The sequence below is a fragment of the Pogona vitticeps genome, chromosome 3 (genome assembly GCF_051106095.1).
Source record: "Pogona vitticeps strain Pit_001003342236 chromosome 3, PviZW2.1, whole genome shotgun sequence".
In the NCBI taxonomy this organism is placed as follows: domain Eukaryota; kingdom Metazoa; phylum Chordata; class Lepidosauria; order Squamata; family Agamidae; genus Pogona; species Pogona vitticeps.
In genome coordinates this window covers 245,745,011-245,763,099 of record NC_135785.1, presented here as the reverse complement: position 1 = coordinate 245,763,099, position 18,089 = coordinate 245,745,011, and the positions used below count along the sequence as shown (strand labels likewise).

Sequence of the window (18,089 nt, the reverse complement as noted above, 5' to 3'; positions counted from 1 at the left end):
ATTGCTCTGACTGACAGAAAGAGCCACATCAAAGTCTTCAGATGATGGATGGGTCCTCACCCACTGCCTGTTGGCTTTCCCTTGTTCTGTGCTTTACACAGAAACTTAGTTGAGACCCCACTATGGATGTATTCAGATTTGTGTTTTTGTGCTACAGCTTCCAGAATTGCTTCAACTGCTGGGGAATTCTGGGAGCTATGGTCCAGAAACACAGATTTGCACAGGTTTATCCCTATATACCATATTTTCCGTGTATAAGACACCCCCATGTATAAGACACCCCCACTTTTCTAATCCAAACTTAAGAAATCTAAGTGGGGCTTAGCAAGTGTAGGGAAAAAGGGATCAAAGTGCTGCAGAATCACTTTGATCCCTGCTTTCTCTGCCACTTCTTTTTGTTGTCTCCTCAGCTTACATCCGTGTATAAGATGACCCTAAATTTTTTAGTCTAAGATTTTAGACAAAAGTATAGTCTTATACACAGAAAAATATGGTATTTCCAGTTGTTTAGGTTACTGTTATTGGTAAGTTTTCCCCCAAGCTTGGAAATAATGTAAGAGTGTTAACATTAAACTCAAATATAGTCTACAAAAGAGACTCTGAAGGATAATTTTTCACCTCTCATGAATGGAACTCCCAATCTCATACCCCACTGTCCACCACTGTTGCTTGCTTTTTATAGAAAATAAATATGAAAATAAAGAGATCCCTGTTGTGTGGAGACTGGCTGTCCATGTGACCAAAAACTGTGGAAAATCACATGTGTTACCTGCCACCAACCAGATCCTTAACTAGCAGCAGATATCCATAGTAGCCATGATACACAGTCTGCTCACATCTAAAAAAATAAATCACAGAGCAAATTGAATCATGAGGATGAGTTGTAGAGTATGTAATGTTTCTGAACAACTTTAAACTGATATGAACTGTGGTTGCTATGGTGCATCTCTTTATCTAACCAGATGGATAAACAGGGAGTGGAGGGAACCAATCATGATTATATCAGAAAATGCAGCTATAGTTAGGAAGAATTTCAGTGAACACAAAAGGCTGTAGAAGGAAGTATCCATGTTGTTGTAATGGTACCCTGTGCAGATTTTAGATGAGCTACTTGTTAGCAACCACACATAACCCCTGGAAGCTCTAAGAACTTAGCAAATTTGCATTTCCAAATTTTAAACGTATTTGGTTAATTTTAAATATTGTAATACTTTATTGTTTTAGCTTTCAACATTGTTTCTTTTAGTACTGTAAACGACCTTGCATTTTTAAAAGAAAAGTGACACCTAAATATTTTAAATGAATAAATATCCAGAGGCTCCTGTGGTGTATTTTTAATGTATATAGCAGGTTTATAAAGACAGGGAAGTGCCTACTGACTAACTGAAGCATAAATGAAAGTCATTGGAGTGTCATAATGAATATGTGTGGTTCAGCAAACTGTATAACACCAGTCTTGAGCAAGCAAAATGATTACCTAGACTGCCACTTTCTGCTTAAGCCTAAAGCTAGGCTGTCACAGAGCTATGATGTGCCTGTGTGAGGGGGAGAAAGTTTATGTCACCATACAGTATGTTGTGTTGTGCATTGTTCCCTGTGCTTTATGTTTCAAGAGCCCCATCAGAAGGTTGGATCAACAAACCAGCTAATCAGTTGTTCAACCTTCTTTTGGATGCTGTATATGTGGACCAAAGATGTAATTCACCAGTAGCTTTTGGCCTACTTTGGATAGATGTTTCAATAGGTGAATATACCTTATATTTTCATGGCCACGCCATTTGCCTAAATTTTGAGTTTTTCTGTTTTTACTCTTGTCTCTCCAACCTGTTTCTGTATCTCCTGTTCCTGTGAAGAGTTCTGAAGAGTTCAAAAGCTTACGCAATTTATGTTGGTCCTAATAAATCTGTGTCCTTACTGTGGATTTTATTTCTTACCTCAGGGACCAGCGTGGCTACATTGGTTTGCCTGTTTACAGCCCAAAGTGTTCAAAGCAATGTAACAAAAATAGAAAAATAACAGTATTCAATGTTTAAATACTAGGTTTTTCAGAGAGTGCATTCATTTCTGGTACGTGGGGCCTTCACACTCCATATGGATGTGGCCCAATTCAAGGCTCAAGAAACCTCTTGCTCTTTCTCTCTTCTGCCTCACTCCATTTTGTCTCTGGACTCTGAGAAGGGAGTTATTTTCCTCAGTCTACAGAGAAGAATCCGAGCAAGTAGCTGTGTAGGAATATGCCAAAGCACTGTGGAAATGCAACAGATGGGGGGGGGGCATGGTTTGGTTGTGGGAGGAAGAAGGAGAACCAGCAGGCCATAATGGAGGACAAACCTTTAAACACTGAAATGATAAATGTAGCAACAGAGACTCACCAAAGCAATGCCTTCTGTGTCCTGACGAAATGCCTCAGGAAGTGAGTTTTTAGCATGCAGCAGAATTCCAGAAGTGAATGAATCCCTAAATGGAGAAGGCTCTACCACATACCCTCGGTGGCTTCACTTGAGAGACCTGTGGAACAACAAGCAAAGCATCTCTTCATGGTTGGACCATGATTCATCCTTATGAGTATAGCCACTTTTAAATATGGCCACTTTAAAATGTGAAAACTAGGATGCACATTGCCTCCTACACATTGGAGTGGGCAAAGTACAACCCACTAAGTTGCATGCAGGCCCCAGGTGTCTCTCTGCAACCTCTACCCAGCTCCATTTCTTGTGCCTTCCGGTGATCACAGGGCTGATTTTGCCACGCTTTGATTTTGCTCCCCCCCCCAACTGAACAACTTTACCATTGGGATCTTAAGTAAAATGAATTGTAATAAAAAACATTGATGGGGAAGGGGATCTGGGAGGGGAAGGGCACATATGATATATACCTCTGAACTGAGATTCATGCCCATCTCTAGTCACTTTGAAAAGCTTGGGTGTTGTGTCAGCATCATAGGGGTTTCAGTCTAAGACTTGGGTGAGCAACTTCCAGGATTTGGATGATCTGAAGCTCGTCCGCAGGTGCAACCAGATTTCAGCAGCAAATGCGACAACTCTCTGTAATGCAGGAGGATATTGCATAAAAGCAGTGTGTGTATCACTTGCTCCATTGGAACAGTGGCTTCAGCTGCAGAAGATACACTCTCGTCCTACACACAGACAGTGTATCTTTCCCTTCCAGATTGGAATTTAAAGGGATGAAGGGGGTTCCCCACAGCTGATTTGTATGGTTTGCCATTTGCTGATGGACGGAGAAGCAGAGGTGAAAAAATGGCTGGGTGGGTTCAGACAGGTCACACCCGGTTAAGACCTTGAGGTCCAAATGTATTTGTACCATACTGCCTCTGCTAACTCTGGCAGGATTCAAGCTGCAGGCAAAATCCTTTCTCTCCATATGGATAAACAGTCTAGAAGCAGACGCCTGCTGTGTTCTCCCTGGAATCTAGTTAATAAATCATGTTGTCCCCTGAATGAACTTTGTTTGAAGACTGCGTCCACCACCATCATGGCGAACAGCCACTGTGGGAAGGGTATCCTTAAAGAGAAAGGTGTGCTATTTCTTGTAGAATCATCTTTGTTATTTATGAGTGGTGCCACAGTAAAGAGGTTATGTATCTCCCCATGAGGATGCTATGAAAATATGTCAGACAGCTTTACTAGGCACCAGAGATGCAGGCCTCAAGATGTAGGTGTAAAATGTGGATTCTAAATAAGGAGCAGTGAGGAAGGAAAAGAAAATACCAACTCCTTTGGTGAAGCAGTCTCTTACTGTCAATTAGGGGTCCTGCCAATTTATCTCCATTTTTTAAAAAAAACTGGTGTTTGACCTGGCATAATAAGTCTCATTTCTTGATCTCAGTTAAGAATCAAAAAATGAGCCAAGGGTTGTGGTTAACTTTCTGCTCCCCAGTATTAAATTCTCCCCATCCCTAACTTCCTCGTAGTTAATTTTTACTTTGATCCTAATACCAACTGTGGTTTGTGCTAATTAGAGTTTTTGGATCTCAAATATGGGTGAAGCAGAGATTGTGTTGATGCAGTTGTTGATGTCATGAGCAACTATAACAAAGAAGACTTCTGGGAAGTCAAGAAAGTGGCAGGAGTGCTCCCTGTCCCACCATCTCTCTTAAAAATTGTATTCTGAGTTACACACCCATTTGCTGAAAATGTTTTGTGTGGTATATTACGATAGTATAGAAAAATGTAGGCATTCATTTGTGATCTTAGTGGGATTAGGAAAGCCAGTTCATCTTAAAACGCCTAATCCATTTCATAAATAGTGTGCTTTCATTGCAGGATTTCTACAAGCAAGAATTTGTTTTTGTAAAAACAATCATTGAAAAGATATCAGACTTAACTGTATTTTCCATTCTTGTTCCTAAAGAAGATCTCCAATGTCATAAGTTTAAGATGGAGGAGTAGTATATCATTTAAAGGTACCAACAAATGAATATTATTTTACTAATAGATGCTTAGCTAAAATATACAGTAGTACTTTCTTAGTACAGTACTCTCCTCTGTAAGTGGTGTGTGATCTATAATTGCTTTTTAGTATTGCGCTTGTGACTTAGTGTTCCTTACTGGTGTCAATTTGGCTTGCATCTGAACTAGATAAGCCAAACAACTCACTGCTATTCCTGTGCATGTTTACATAGAAGTGGGACTATCAGAATTCAGTATGACTGCCTTCCAAGCAAGTTTGTTGAGGACTGCAGCCAAAATCCAACAGTAATCATAGTTTAACTAGGAGTAATAATTGCAGTTTGCAAGGCCATTATACCGGCTGGTTCATTTACAAGCCAGTATCATGGAGGTTAAAACACAAGTGCTTACCAGCTGCAAATGAGTTCTGCATTCATAAATATGGCCTCCTGTCCTATTAGGTTATCAGATATTTATTTATTTATGGCCTATTTACTACAGATATCTATTTATGGCCTATTTATTACAAAGGGCCATTTGCTTTTCCTAAAAATCTCATGCTATATAAGAGTGGAGCAGAATATCATCAGCTGCGGTTCTTCCACTGAAGAGAAGACAGAGGGCCAGATCCAGCAATCCTTTGCAGGGCAATGACCCCAATTGTACACATGTTATTTAAGTTACTTACGAACACTGCAATCCTGTGAACACTTACCTCAGAATAATCCCTGTTGACACAATGGTATTTACACTTTAGAAGAAAAAGATACATAGACAAGTAGAAGAAAAAGATACATAGACAAGCATGCATAAATGAACTAATGTTGCATGTGGTGCTGTGCAATTAAAAAAAACCCAACTCTCTGTCTTGAAGGTTGCATTGTGGCACAAATAGAGTTTCTGTGCAAAGAGTCTTCACCTTTTGACTTCAGTGCTATAGGGACATTAACTGCATATTGGAGAAATACGTGTGGAAATGACACGAGTTAAATGGGAAAGGCTGCTTGTGCAGGTATTCCATGCACACAAATATTGTGGGTGAGGTTGCAGGGTTGACACAGTGGCCTGATTTGGCTGTCACACTATTTCCTAGTTTAGCGAGATGAGAATGAGCCACAGTGAGCCTAAGGCTCATATTAGGTAATTACATTTATATCTTGCCTCTCTCCCAGTGAGATCAAGGCAACAGAAACTGGTCTCTTTCTCTACTTTCCCCTCTAAAAACTAACCCTGTGAGGCAGGTGAAGCTGAGAGAAAGTGATTACCCCAAGGTCTCTTAGTGAGTTTCACAGCTGAAGCAGGGACCACAACCTAGAACTCCCAAGTTCAATGTCCTAACCATGACAATGACTGGCTGATGCACTCCCTAGTCCTTCCACAGCAGGGAGAAGACTGTTGAAAGCCTTTGCTTTTGGTTCTTATGAGCCCGATAAAGTGTGTCTGGGCTTGTCAGTAAGGTAAAGGTAAAGGTTCCCCTTGACAATTTTTGTCCAGTCGTGTTCGACTCTAGGGGGTGGTGCTCATCCCCATTTCCAAGCCATAGAGCCAGCGTTTGTCCGGAGACAATCTTCCGTGGTCACATGGCCAGTGCGACTTAGACACGGAACGCTGTTACCTTCCCACTGAGGTGGTCCCTATTTAGCTACTTGCATTTGCATGCTTTCGAACTGCTAAGCTTGTCAGTAGTTTGCTTGAAAGAAAAGAGGAAATTGTAGGCTAGGAAGCAGATGTGTTCAAACTATACATTAGCAGAACTTAGGGCATCAAAACACATGGGACTACAGTCATCACAAACTGGAAGCAAATGTTTCCAAAGATGGAGGTGTCTTGCAAACCCGGGGCCTGCTACCTTTTAGTCTTCCCCTGTTCAGTTCTGTTTAGTCTCTTACACCCAAACTTTGCCTCTTAATATAAGAAGCCTGATGATTTCTTCTCCCTTTGGCTTTTTCAGGTATTTGATATTTTGCCACTGTACAGTGGTGACTGATGAATACTTTCTCCCTTGCTATTCTGTCAAGACTCTCAGCCTTGAAGGCAACTCAGTGAAATGTTTGTTTTTGCTTTACTCAAGAGTAGGTGTGCTAAAACCTAAGGCCTCAAGAAGCAGCATTCAGGAGTGTTGCAGAATTCTTGCTGCTTCAGAAAACTCGCAGGTTCAGGTCTCCTGATGTACAAAATGGAGTCCAGAAATAATTTTTCTTTTTATGACCCCCCCATTCCCCCCTTTTTTTTTTGGTGAGTCCACTTCCAAAGGTATTTTGAAACAAAGGTAGCAGTTCCCTGAACTTCTAGATGTACTTGATTATGAATGATAACTTCAGTCTTCATAAGTCAATGTTAATCTGTTTCAAAGGGAGATAACTCATCATTTCTAGCTGGCATAGCCCAAAGAGAAGGATGATGGGAGTTGCAGTCCAGTAACTAGGTGACATGTTGCTTGCCTCTACTCTATTTACTATCATGTGGTTAGACTGTATTTATACATATTATTTTGTACATATTGTCGTATCTAAAACATGCCTGATCTCTTCAGGCCACATTGAGATGCTAAGACATCGTTGTATAGTATAGACAAGTTTAGATACCCTGTTGGCCCAGTGATGAACAATAAGGAATCTTGGCCTGAGTTGTGTGCAACACTGTTTTTTCTTCAAGCACGAAACCTATTTTGTGGCTCATTCTTCAGTTAGACAGAAATACCTCAGAAATACAGGAAAAGTCCCAGTCATTTCCCTCTACAAACCCAAGATCCGTTGCACACAGTTGATCCCAAGCCCTGCTGCTTTAAATCTAATTGAGCTTTAATTGGTTCCTAGAAACAGTAATGTAGGGTATCCCAGTGGACTTGGCCACCTTTCTCCTTGCCCCTTTCACACAGGCTTTCTGTGTAGAAAAAATCCTTAAAAGCAGTTTTGCTTGCCTTTCTTTGGATAGTCACGGAAAAAAAAGAAAGGTGCGAATTAGGCATTAGGAGAACAGAGGAAGTAAGTCTCAACCAAGGCTGGCACTCAAGGCAGGAGCATCCAAAAACTGAGATGCAGCAAGCATATTCTCCATCGTGAGGTCCCTAAAGTCAGGTTTTGGATGTGAGAGTTTAAGCTAAAGCCAGACCTAGACCCCTTGGGCTGGAACTGGGCCTTAAGTGTAGAGAACAGAAGTTTTCTTCAGATAGGGCCTTGTACCTAGCAATTCATATCTTGCTGGGCCAATGGAAACACTTCTTGTTTGCTGCTCATTACACGAATTGATCATCCTCATCCTTTCTTCTGCTCTGTCTTAGCAGGGGATCTGATGTCTGAATTCACAAAGTACTAGAGAACTCACTGAACCTCTTCTCCTTTAGGCCATCAGGTTCCTGGAGGCCTTGGCATTGCACCCCAGATGTTTATGTTCTTTAAAATACGTATGTATGTATGTATGTACGTACGTATGTACAGTGGTGCCTCGCTTAATGAGCGATTCATTTCACGACGAATCCACATAGCGATGTGTTTTTTGCGATCGCAAAAGCGATCGCATAACAATGTTTTAAATGGGGAAACATCGCTTTGCGACGATTGGTAAGCTGTTTCGCTTATCAATTTTCGCATGCTGATGTTTTTTCTAACAGCTGATCGGCGGTTCCAAAATGGCCGCTGGAAAAAATGGTCGCCCGCAGTGTTTTCGCGCCCTTTCCTCACTTACTGGGCAGCGAAAATGGCGGCCGTATGGAGGATATCTGCATAACGGTGAGTTTTTTTGCCCATAGGAACACATTAAATGTGTTTTAATGCATTCCTATGGGCTTTTTTTGTTCCGCATAGCTACAAATCCGTATAGCGACGATTTTTTCGGAACGGATTATCGTCACTATGTGGGGCACCACTATGTATGTATGTATGTATGTATGTATGTATGTATGTGTGTGTGTGTGTGTGTGTGTGTGTGTGTGTATGTATGTATGTATGAATGAATGAATGAATGAATGAATGAATGAATGAATGAATGAATGAATGAATGATATTCTTCTTGTTACCTGGTACTTATATCACTACAGAAGTTAAGCCATGCTCTTACTTCCTTATATTAAATGCACATGCATGCAAGTGTACACAGACTCAAAGCGAGTTTTTTCCTTTGAATTAAGAGCTCACTGGGGTGATTTCTTTCCTGAGAATGGCTAACAGGTTTTTGTTTACCTGGAGAAACTGTTCTTAAAGGGGGAAAAACACCCTGAATTTCCTCCCAACAGTAAGACTCAGTAGAAGAGAGTTAAAAATGGCCGCCTTCAGAGATATTTAGAAGAATGGGAATGGGAGCTTTTCTTGAGCAGCTCATTGGGGGCGCTTTGCCCATCTGAGAGTCTAATTTCACATTCTCACTTCAAGGGTTCTTTTAACAGAATGCTAGTCCAGGTGTGCCTGTACTTCTACTGCAAATGCTTATGGCGCTGCATGAAATTCGTGGCAAGGAAGCTGACGGGACGATGTGAATTGCAAAGGATCTGCTATAACACAAAGCCTGGGGCCGGCAGAACTATGAAAATTGGTAAGAAGCTTTTTGGGAGGAAAAAAGTTTTAAAAAAAGTTTTAAAAACCCCACCAACCCCTTGATATTTGCTTTAAATTTTATGTGTGTGTTTGTCACCGCTGTAATATATTGCATGCAAAGACTTTCATGAAAACAAAGTTCTGGGTAGGCAGTACTTTTAATGTATCACTAGAAAGATACAAACTAGGCAAGCTTTCAAGTTCCCCAGAATTATCCATCAGGCAAAGCTAGAATAAAACTTTGGCTTCAGGAAGAAAGTCTAAACATTGGGCCAGATACAGTGGGGTCTCTACTTAAGAACGTCTCTACTTAAGAACAATCCAACTTAAGAACAGCTCCATTTGCTAAATTTTGCTTCTACTTGAGAACAGAAATCCAAGATAAGAACAGGAAAAAAAACCTTTCCTGCTCTTTTTTTTAAGGTCATCTTAGGTTAAAAAAAAATTCTCCCCCTAGTGGTAGAGTACATATTAACCAGCTTTGCATTAGTTCCTATGGGAACTAATGCTTCAATGTACGAACGCACCTCTACATAACAAAAAACAAACAGCCAGAACGGATTAATCGGTTTTCAGTCCATTCCTATGGGAAATTTTGCTTCAACTTAAGAACGTTTCAACTTAAGAACACCATTCCAAAACAGATTAAGTTCTTAAGTAGAGGTTCCACTGTAGTTTCTATGGACGGAAAAGAGCAGATACGGATTAAATGGTTTGCAATGCATTCCTATGGGAAATGCAGATTCAACATAAGAACTTTTCAACTTGAGAACCACCTTCCAATACGGATTAAGTTCTTAAGTAGAGACCCCACTGTATGGTCCACAGTGACTCATGCAGTCAGATTGTTAGGAAGACTAAATGAAGCTTTTGGGAAGTAGATCATGAGGCAGAATGGAAAAGTTATCCATCTGTAGGCACTTCCATCTCAAGGAAGGCTTTTGCCTATCTTCTCTCCTCCTCCCTGTCAATCTGCAAATCATTAGACATCACATCTGGCCCAATTATGGGAATTCCTTCTTGAATCCCATGTTTCGTCCTGTCTCTGCTTGATGAAGAGTTCTGGACAACTGAGAACTTGTCCTTGTTTGTACCGTCATTGTCCAATACTGTAAAGATATTGCTTAATCCAGAATTTTGTGTGTTGTAAATTATTCATAATTAAACAAATTTAAATATTCATGCTTCAAAGTGTTTGTTGCCCTGCCTGCCTGATAAATAAAAACTTATTTTATATTACTGAATGCACTTGAGTTACCCTCTCATTATACTGATACTTTATATATTTGTGGGAATTTGGCTTCACATATTGGTTTGCAACTCAATCTCTCCCCATTTTTATTTTCTTCTCCTTAGCAATTATACACTTATAGTGATGTAGTATAATGCCTGCAAATTTGTTGATAGTGGTGAAATATTTCTGATTATTGGTTGCCAGTGATTATATTGCTCTCTTATTTTTAAAATTGCTGAAATCTAATTAAAACTGAAGTTTTTAAAATGTTTTCTTGGCAGAAACATCACTGAGAAGTTCAAAAAGTAAGGTGAGTATGCGTCCGTATGTTAGGTCCTGATTTCCCATACCATGTGTTCCTGGCTTTCTTCTTCTCAGTGATGTTAACAGTTTGTGTGGCCTTGCAAATAGCAAAACATCAGCAACATACTTCTAATCGTGGAGCTGTGTGTGAGTCATTTATTTATAAACCTGAAGGAACAAAGGGCACCAGTGAGGAAAGGACGTAGTGGAAAATGCAGTCTTCTTACCACAGTGGCCTCAAGAAATCAGTATGACATCTGAATATTCCATCTTGCCCAAGATGGTTTTGGGGTGTTCTTTGGGAAATTGCTGTTTTTGGTGTTGGGGTATCATTGAAATGGCAACATATGAGGTGCCCTGTGTGACAAACCCAGACCTACTGAGCTATGCCACAGTTTCACTAAGCTGCCACCAACCATTCCCTATAAGAAGTCACACAGACCAGGGATGGATTTTTAAACAAATAAAAGAATAAGGTTTATTTAAACAACACACAGGGAAAATAAAATGATCAAGTGAATAAGATACAGTAACGTGGCTTAGTCTCAATCATACATACACACAGTTTGGTTCACACAGAACACTTAACTTGAAGCACAGACCCTGAACCTATCAGTTCTGGCTAACCCTACAGACACCTGAACCTATCAGGTTGGTACTGACTGACATACAGTAGTACCCTGTCTGACACACAGACTCCCACTCAAGCTTCTTCTCTCAGCTCTTCTCCAGCTTCTCCTAACTTCTCCACACAGGCTTCACATATATATACAGTACAGCCCCTCCTCCTGATGTCCCGCCTTCCACTCCCCATAGGATGGAACTTTCCCTCCAAACCCATGACAGACAGGTAACATCAGTGCTGTATGTAACACCCTGGACACTGAAAAGCCCTATAAAATTAAAAAGAACAGTATCGGAGTCCTTTATCAAACACAGCTACCTAGGTCACACAGAATAGTCCACCAAAGTTTTAAGGCCACTAAGAGATAAAATAGGTGTTGTTAAGTCTGTCTACAGCAGGTTCTAACATGCCAGGTGCTTTTAATATATTTTAAAGGTCCCTTTGTCTCCTGACACCACTGTGAAGCAAGTCATTATTGATCTCATTCAGCAGATGGAAATTGTGACTTGCTGAATGCCACCTATTGAGGTGGTATCAGCCTGGGGAGAGGTGACATTAGCATGTTGATAGGTCTGCCATGTTTCTGTGCAGTGCGTGTGCACACAAATAGAAACCCAGGTCTGTGATGTCAGGAACACTCATAAAAGTTATGTTCAGTCATGATGGTTACATATCATTTTCTGTTGCAGTAGCTCATGTGGATTAAATTATTTTTTTTCTCAGTTGCTCCAAAATGCAGTAAGTGTTCATCCAGATGCTATTGAAAAAACTATAGATGCAATCATGGAGCTGAAGAAGATTAACCCAGATGTAAACCCGCAGTAAGTTTACGTGGGTGGGGTTAAGTTTGTAGGGGAAAGCTTGTTTTTTTGGTGTTTAAATGTTTTGCTTTGTATCTCTTTGGGACCTGTTATTTCCCATAGATTCACAGTGGAGTCCCAGGGAAAGTGTGGTTTGATGGTTCAGTCGTACATTCTAATCATCACAGATTGTATTACCCAGACTAAGCCATTCCTCTGTGGATGCTGCTTCTGCACATTGGCATCCTTCCTAGGATATGCTAGGGGGAGAATACATTGACCTTGCTAGAGCTGGGTTTGGGGGCATCTTTAGGCCAGATTAGGCCTGTTGCTCAATGTTTCCCTGCTCTATCTTACAACCTGATACTTACCATCACATGCTGATTCTTCAGCTGCACCATCGGTTTCCGACACATGCCCCCAATACCGATGTATGGATTGAATCGGCAATCCTTCATTTGCACACTTTGAGTTCCAACGAAAGATACCTGCTCAAGGAATTCAGGTTTCGTTCGATGTCTAACAAGCATGCAAATGCAGGATTGCTGGTCTTAATGTGTGCAGTATGTCCTAGAGATGCAGTTTTCTTCCGATGTTAAAGAGAGCGCTGAGCTATTCATAGATGAACTATTGCTTTGCACAATAATGGGAAATAATGTCTTTTAGGGGAGAAAGTGTAGTTCTTAAATGATGTGATCGTCCCAAGATCAGGACATAGCATTAAGCTTGTTATTTAAAATCAGCACATGTTAGATGGAAGCTAACAGACTTGGAAAACGAAATACGTCCTGGTGGCAGTTGTATTTCTGTATCCACAGTACAAGTGGCTAGTATTCTGTCCAGTACTGGCAATGGTGCGGCTAAAAAATATTGTAAATAAATAAATAAATAAATAAATAAATAAATAAATAAATAAATATGTGGAAATCCAGCTGCAGAAGCTGCCACAGCAATCTGATAAGGTGCTGGTTGTGTCCCTGGTCAAACATAATCAGTACTTTGTCAGATCACAGTGGCAGCTTGTGTAGTTGTTCTGTGTGTGGATAAATATTGAATAAAGTACAGGCTCGTGTGTCTTCCAGTTGTGTTCAACTGCAAGGAAGGCATTCACTAATTGGGATGCCACATTTGGGAAGATGGCAATCCTTCAGTTACTAAGGTTTATGTGATGTTCTCCTTCAACCCCAATTTTTGAGTGGCCATCAATAAATTATCTATATAATTTCACCCCTCGTGGCACAGTGGTTAAACTGCAGTCCTGAAGCCAAAACTCTGCCAAAACCCAGGTTCAATCCCAGGTAGCATCTCAAAGTTGAGTCAGCCTTCCACCCTTCCAAGGTCGATAAAATGAATACAGTGGTGCCTCGCAAGACTACTGCCTCGTGGGACGATTAATCCGAAAGACGGTTAGTTTTTGTGATTGCTGTTGCACTTCGCAAGACGATGGTTTCCTATGGACGATTTTCACAAGACGATTTTTCCCCATTGGAATGCATTAAATGGATTTCAATGCATTCCAATGGGGAACTGCGTTCTGCAAGACGATGTTTTCTATGGACGATTTTCACAAGACAGCGATTTTTTGCATTGAAACGCATTAAATAGATTTCAATGCATTCCAATGGGGAACCATGTTTCGCAAGACAATGTTTTCACAAGACAGCAATTTTCACGGAACGAATTAACATAGTCTTGCGGGGCACCACTGTACCCAGCTTGCCTTGGGGGGGGCAGCAATTTGTAGCCTGTGTAACTCGTAAACCACCAAAGAGTGTTTTAAGCGCTATGGGGCGGTATTTAAGCAGCACACTTTGCTTTTATATTTTTCCTTGAAGCTGCTCCCGACTGTCTCAGTCTTTGCTTGAATTATGGATATAACACAAAGCCGCAGGATGTAAACCACAGAGAACATGAAGCCTGACTCCTAGGGCGTACGATGAAAAGTATTTCTGAGCATATGCAGAGCATATTGCCCCTGTCAATAACATGGATCCATTCTTGCTGAGATTGTGGTGTTAATTCCTCACCAGCCTCTTTTGGAAATTAAGCACTGCAGTGACCTTTTCTACAGTAACAGACCATTGAAGAACACAGCATTTATTTGTTTTTTCACATATGAGAAATTCCATTCCGGGTTTTTCTAGCTGAGAAACATAAGCTAGAGCATCATTGCTGAGCGGGAAGGCTTGTGGGAGAGCAGCAAAAGCTGTAACTCCCAAGAGAGGATTTTAAAATGATGCGACCTTGAGGAGGTGGCAGCATTCATCTCGTTCTCATTTACACGTACATTGTTAGGGAAGAAATTCACTGCTATTAGTGCGGGCAAACCAAAATCAATTGAAACAGAAAATCATTCTTAAGCTATGGCACTATCATGCACCCAGCACAATGTGGTGTGTGTGTACTTTCAGTGAATGCACTTCTTTTGTGGCAGAAAGGTTGAGGGTAATAGCTCTGTACTGTGTGAACATCAATCACAGAAAGTTTAAATTGCTGAGCGCTTTGCGTTTTGCTCACCAGCGCCTTTGTTTGTCTTTTCATGCCAGACTTGGTGTCTCTCTGCAAGCCTGCCTTCTACAGATTGTAGGCTACAGGAATTTGATTGCAGAAGTTGAAAAGCTGCGCAGAGAGCCCTATGATTCGGAAGACCCTCAGCACGAAGAAATGCTTCTGAAGGTACGCAATCAGGTCGCATTTTCTAGGATCTTTTCTACCTGGCCAATGACCATTAACAAATCAAGGGAGCCACTAATCCCAGCCTGAACATGAGAGGTACAATGGTTGGTGAAATTGAAAAAGACTGCTTCACATCTGTTGCCTCATGCAGCTCCAGCATTCTTAACAGCCATCTGCTCAACTTCTGTTTGAATTTCTCCAGCAAAAGAGAACCCACCAAGAACTGAGGCAGTCTGTTCCACTGGACAAACTGCTCATTTCACTAAAAGGTTTCTTCTGCTGGAGATACCAGGCTGTTTACTCCAGTTTTTTTGTGTCATTCTCTGTTGAACTGCTCTTGATGTGGAAGACCCATAATTGGGTTTCCTAATCCAGGCTGGAACCACGCAGGACCCCCGCCACATTTTTGTAGCCCCACTGCTCCATCCTGAAAACCATACTACCAAATTTGAAATGGGGGAGAGTGTTTCTTTTTTTTTTTAATGGTTTAAAGCTTGCTTGTACGGGTTTGCCCCCAGATTTCAGGGCAAAGTGCCGTAGTGAATTTAAATCAAGCAAAATGCTTGCATGACATGATTTATTTCCCTTCTTTGTTGCCATTAGGTGGGGGAGGAGCAGCAGTCTGTAGTAGGGCCTCAAGGGTCAAAATTGAACCCTGGGCCAGCTGAAGCTATTACCCCTTCCTTGTATTTTTGGATATAAAACAAAGAAGCAGAAATAGCTTGGGGTGAAAGAGAGTGAGACTCTTAATGTGATTATTGCAGTGGCTTTAGGGAATGGAGGCATACTCTTATTCCTTTTCCTTGTTTATTTTCTTGGCATTAAAATGGCACGGCTATTAAAATGCACACGTTTTAGTATTCATGGAAAATGAACATAAGCATGGTTTAGTTGATTAGGAAAATACATAGATTAAGAAAAAAATGTATGCAAATTTCAGTGTAGGAATTAAAAATGAAACTTGCAGAAATGGAAGATAGAATAGGAATGCAGGGGGGATTTAAAGAAACAAAATGGAATCTAGGCCAAGTTTTCTTAACATCACCATACAGTGCATGCACACATTGAGCCACCCACAAGGTTTTTATACCTTTTCTGCTGGAGCACAAACAATATTTCCCACCAGTCCTTTCTGAAATGTCTGTTTATATCAAAGGGGCCTTTTTCTGCCCACTCTTTCTTTGGAAGATTGCCTCAGGCGCCTCCAAAGACTGTGCATAGCAATGAGGGCAAAGCCCTTTGAGAACAAATTTTCAGAAATGGCAGCCCACAGAAGTCTTGGGCTGCAATATACCTGTGATTTGGTGTGTTTTCCCCCCCTTTCCCATAGTTGTGGAAATGTTTGAAACCTAATGCCCCGTTGGAAGGTCGGATTTCCAAGCAGTGGTGTGAAATTGGTTTCCAAGGTGACGATCCTAAAACAGACTTCAGAGGAATGGGCCTCCTGGGTTTATATAACTTGTTGTAAGTATACTTTGAGGTTCTTTTCAAGCATAAAGGTGCAAATTATGTTTGAACAAACATGTTTCTAACTGGTATCATTTCTTCTTCTTAGAGTCGTTAGAGATTTCTGTCTTAGTTCATGGTAGTTTTCTGTTCCTCTTGGGGGATAAAAAAACATTATTCCAGATTTTGGGGGGGGGGGGGTTGGTTCAAAACCAAATGGAGCAGTAATTTATACCAGCATACTTTATAATAAAGTGTCTTTGGTATTTAACAAAAATGTTAAAGTCTTTCCCCCTTCCTCATCGTACTTGCTAATTGTGTCACTGATGAACAGTTCTGTCACTTTTCAAACAATGTCTTAACTGTTCAAATTCCTCTGTGTTCACATTAATATGTAGATGGTATTTTAATAAAAACTTCAGTAGCAAAATAGACAGTCATATGCTAATTTCACCATGAAGAAAATAACCTGTGCAATTTAGGCTGTCATCTTCTGAGAGAAAGTCCCACTGGGCTCCAAAGTGACCCTCTTTTTGATTAGACCTACATAAGATTGTTCTACACAGTGTATGAGCGAAGTTGCTATGTATCATTGCATGTAATGGTGAAAATATGTCTGCATTCGTTTGGGGAAAGCAATTAAATGCTGAAATGTCCTCCCTTTTCAGATATTTTGCTGAATGTGATGGTGCTGCAGCTCAGCAGATCCTCTCTGACTCTCTTCAACCAAAGTACAGGTAACATTTGAAGCACAAAACAGCAGCCTCTGTTAGCATTTGAAATCACAGCAGAAGATTTTCTCCTTACGAAGGTTTGGACCAGAAGCTCCAGCGTAGTAAGACACCAGGAATAAGTGCAGAGAATATTTATTTGCTGTACATATTGACACAGTGCTCACAGGAACATAAACATAGGCATTCAACAGTCAAACAGACAGAACATAAGCATGACAGTCAAACTAGAACTGTGAAGGACACACTAACCAGCCTCTTAATTTATACTGCCTCCAACCAATCAAATTAGTGGTTCACCTCATGGTAGTTAATTCCACACGGCTGTGTCCTTCTTGTCACATGACTAAATAACTCCACCTGCACTAACTAATTGTTAATTACATTTCTTCTTCTTAAAGACCTAACAGCCACTAATAACTAAAACATTTTAATATTGATTTATGTTCCATTTCCCCAACGCTACCCACTTAATTTTTGTTATTGAATGCATCAATTTTAATTCATGTTTATATTGCTTTTTAAGCTGCTTATTTTTTTTTCCTTTTTTCATCTTTCACAATGAAGGGAAGTCACTAAAGAGGAGCTAAGGTATATTATTTTTGTTCCTTTTTGCATTTCATAACTGTTGAAAGAAGCAGATCTGAAGATGATTTAAGCTGTATTCTAGGAGAAGCAGCAGTGCTGGGAGGGGGCAGAGCTGTTGCGAGAAGCCGCAGGCCTCTCTCAGAGGCAGGTCCATGTGAGAGGAGCAGCTCTGTCTGTCAGGGTTTCAAAGGAGGGCACCTAAGCAAAGGCATAATAAATCTTACAAGGAAAGTTTGAAAGTACTGGATATGTCCAACTTGGAGAATAGACTGCTGAGGGGTTGGGTAAGCTGGCTGTTGTTCAGAAGGGAGAAAGGATAGAGTCTCGGAGACAAAATCCAAAAAGTTAATTATTTCCCAGCGTTAGAATGCTTTTGCAAGACGTAATTGAACTTAAGAATTTTACTGCTGCATGGTGTGTTGACTACCACTAGCATTGATGGCTTTAAATGGCAATTAGATGCATCGGTAGGAGATACAGTTGCCAGTACTGTAGCTGTTAGCAATAATGGCAAAATGTAACCTTTAGTTGATTTTGAATTAGGCAAGCAATAGCTGAGGATAATTCTTAATTGCCCTTACACCCCGGGCTTTGCATTTAGTAGTTGTAGGATCTCTATTTGAAATAGATGGTCTGTTTAATCCATAGTTTTCAGAAGATCCAGCAGAGTCCTTTTTGCGTTCTTATGTTTAAGGTAGTAAAGCAGACTCACTTAGTAACACGACCATTTTTTGGTATAGCTTTTAAA

The 18,089-nt window shown here is 40.6% G+C and overlaps 1 protein-coding gene across 13 annotated transcripts in view; it reads left to right on the top strand.

The window, feature by feature from the left end:
- Positions 1-18,089, top strand: part of ELMOD1 (ELMO domain containing 1) — a 49,697-nt gene that overhangs the window by 16,988 nt on the left and 14,620 nt on the right. For 3 of the 13 annotated variants that reach the window (XM_072993650.2, XM_078390071.1, XM_078390070.1), the window contains exons 3-9: positions 8,791-8,936; positions 10,454-10,482; positions 11,824-11,921; positions 14,447-14,576; positions 15,907-16,040; positions 16,691-16,759; positions 17,321-17,344. In XM_072993650.2, coding sequence (XP_072849751.1) covers positions 8,791-8,936; positions 10,454-10,482; positions 11,824-11,921; positions 14,447-14,576; positions 15,907-16,040; positions 16,691-16,759; positions 17,321-17,344 — 630 coding nt within the window. Of the gene's footprint in view, positions 1-4,371; positions 4,424-8,776; positions 8,937-10,453; positions 10,483-11,823; positions 11,922-14,446; positions 14,577-15,906; positions 16,041-16,690; positions 16,760-17,320; positions 17,345-18,089 lie in introns of all 13 variants that reach the window. The other 10 variants (XM_078390072.1, XM_020803158.3, XM_072993654.2 and 7 more) reach the window with 8 other exon arrangements.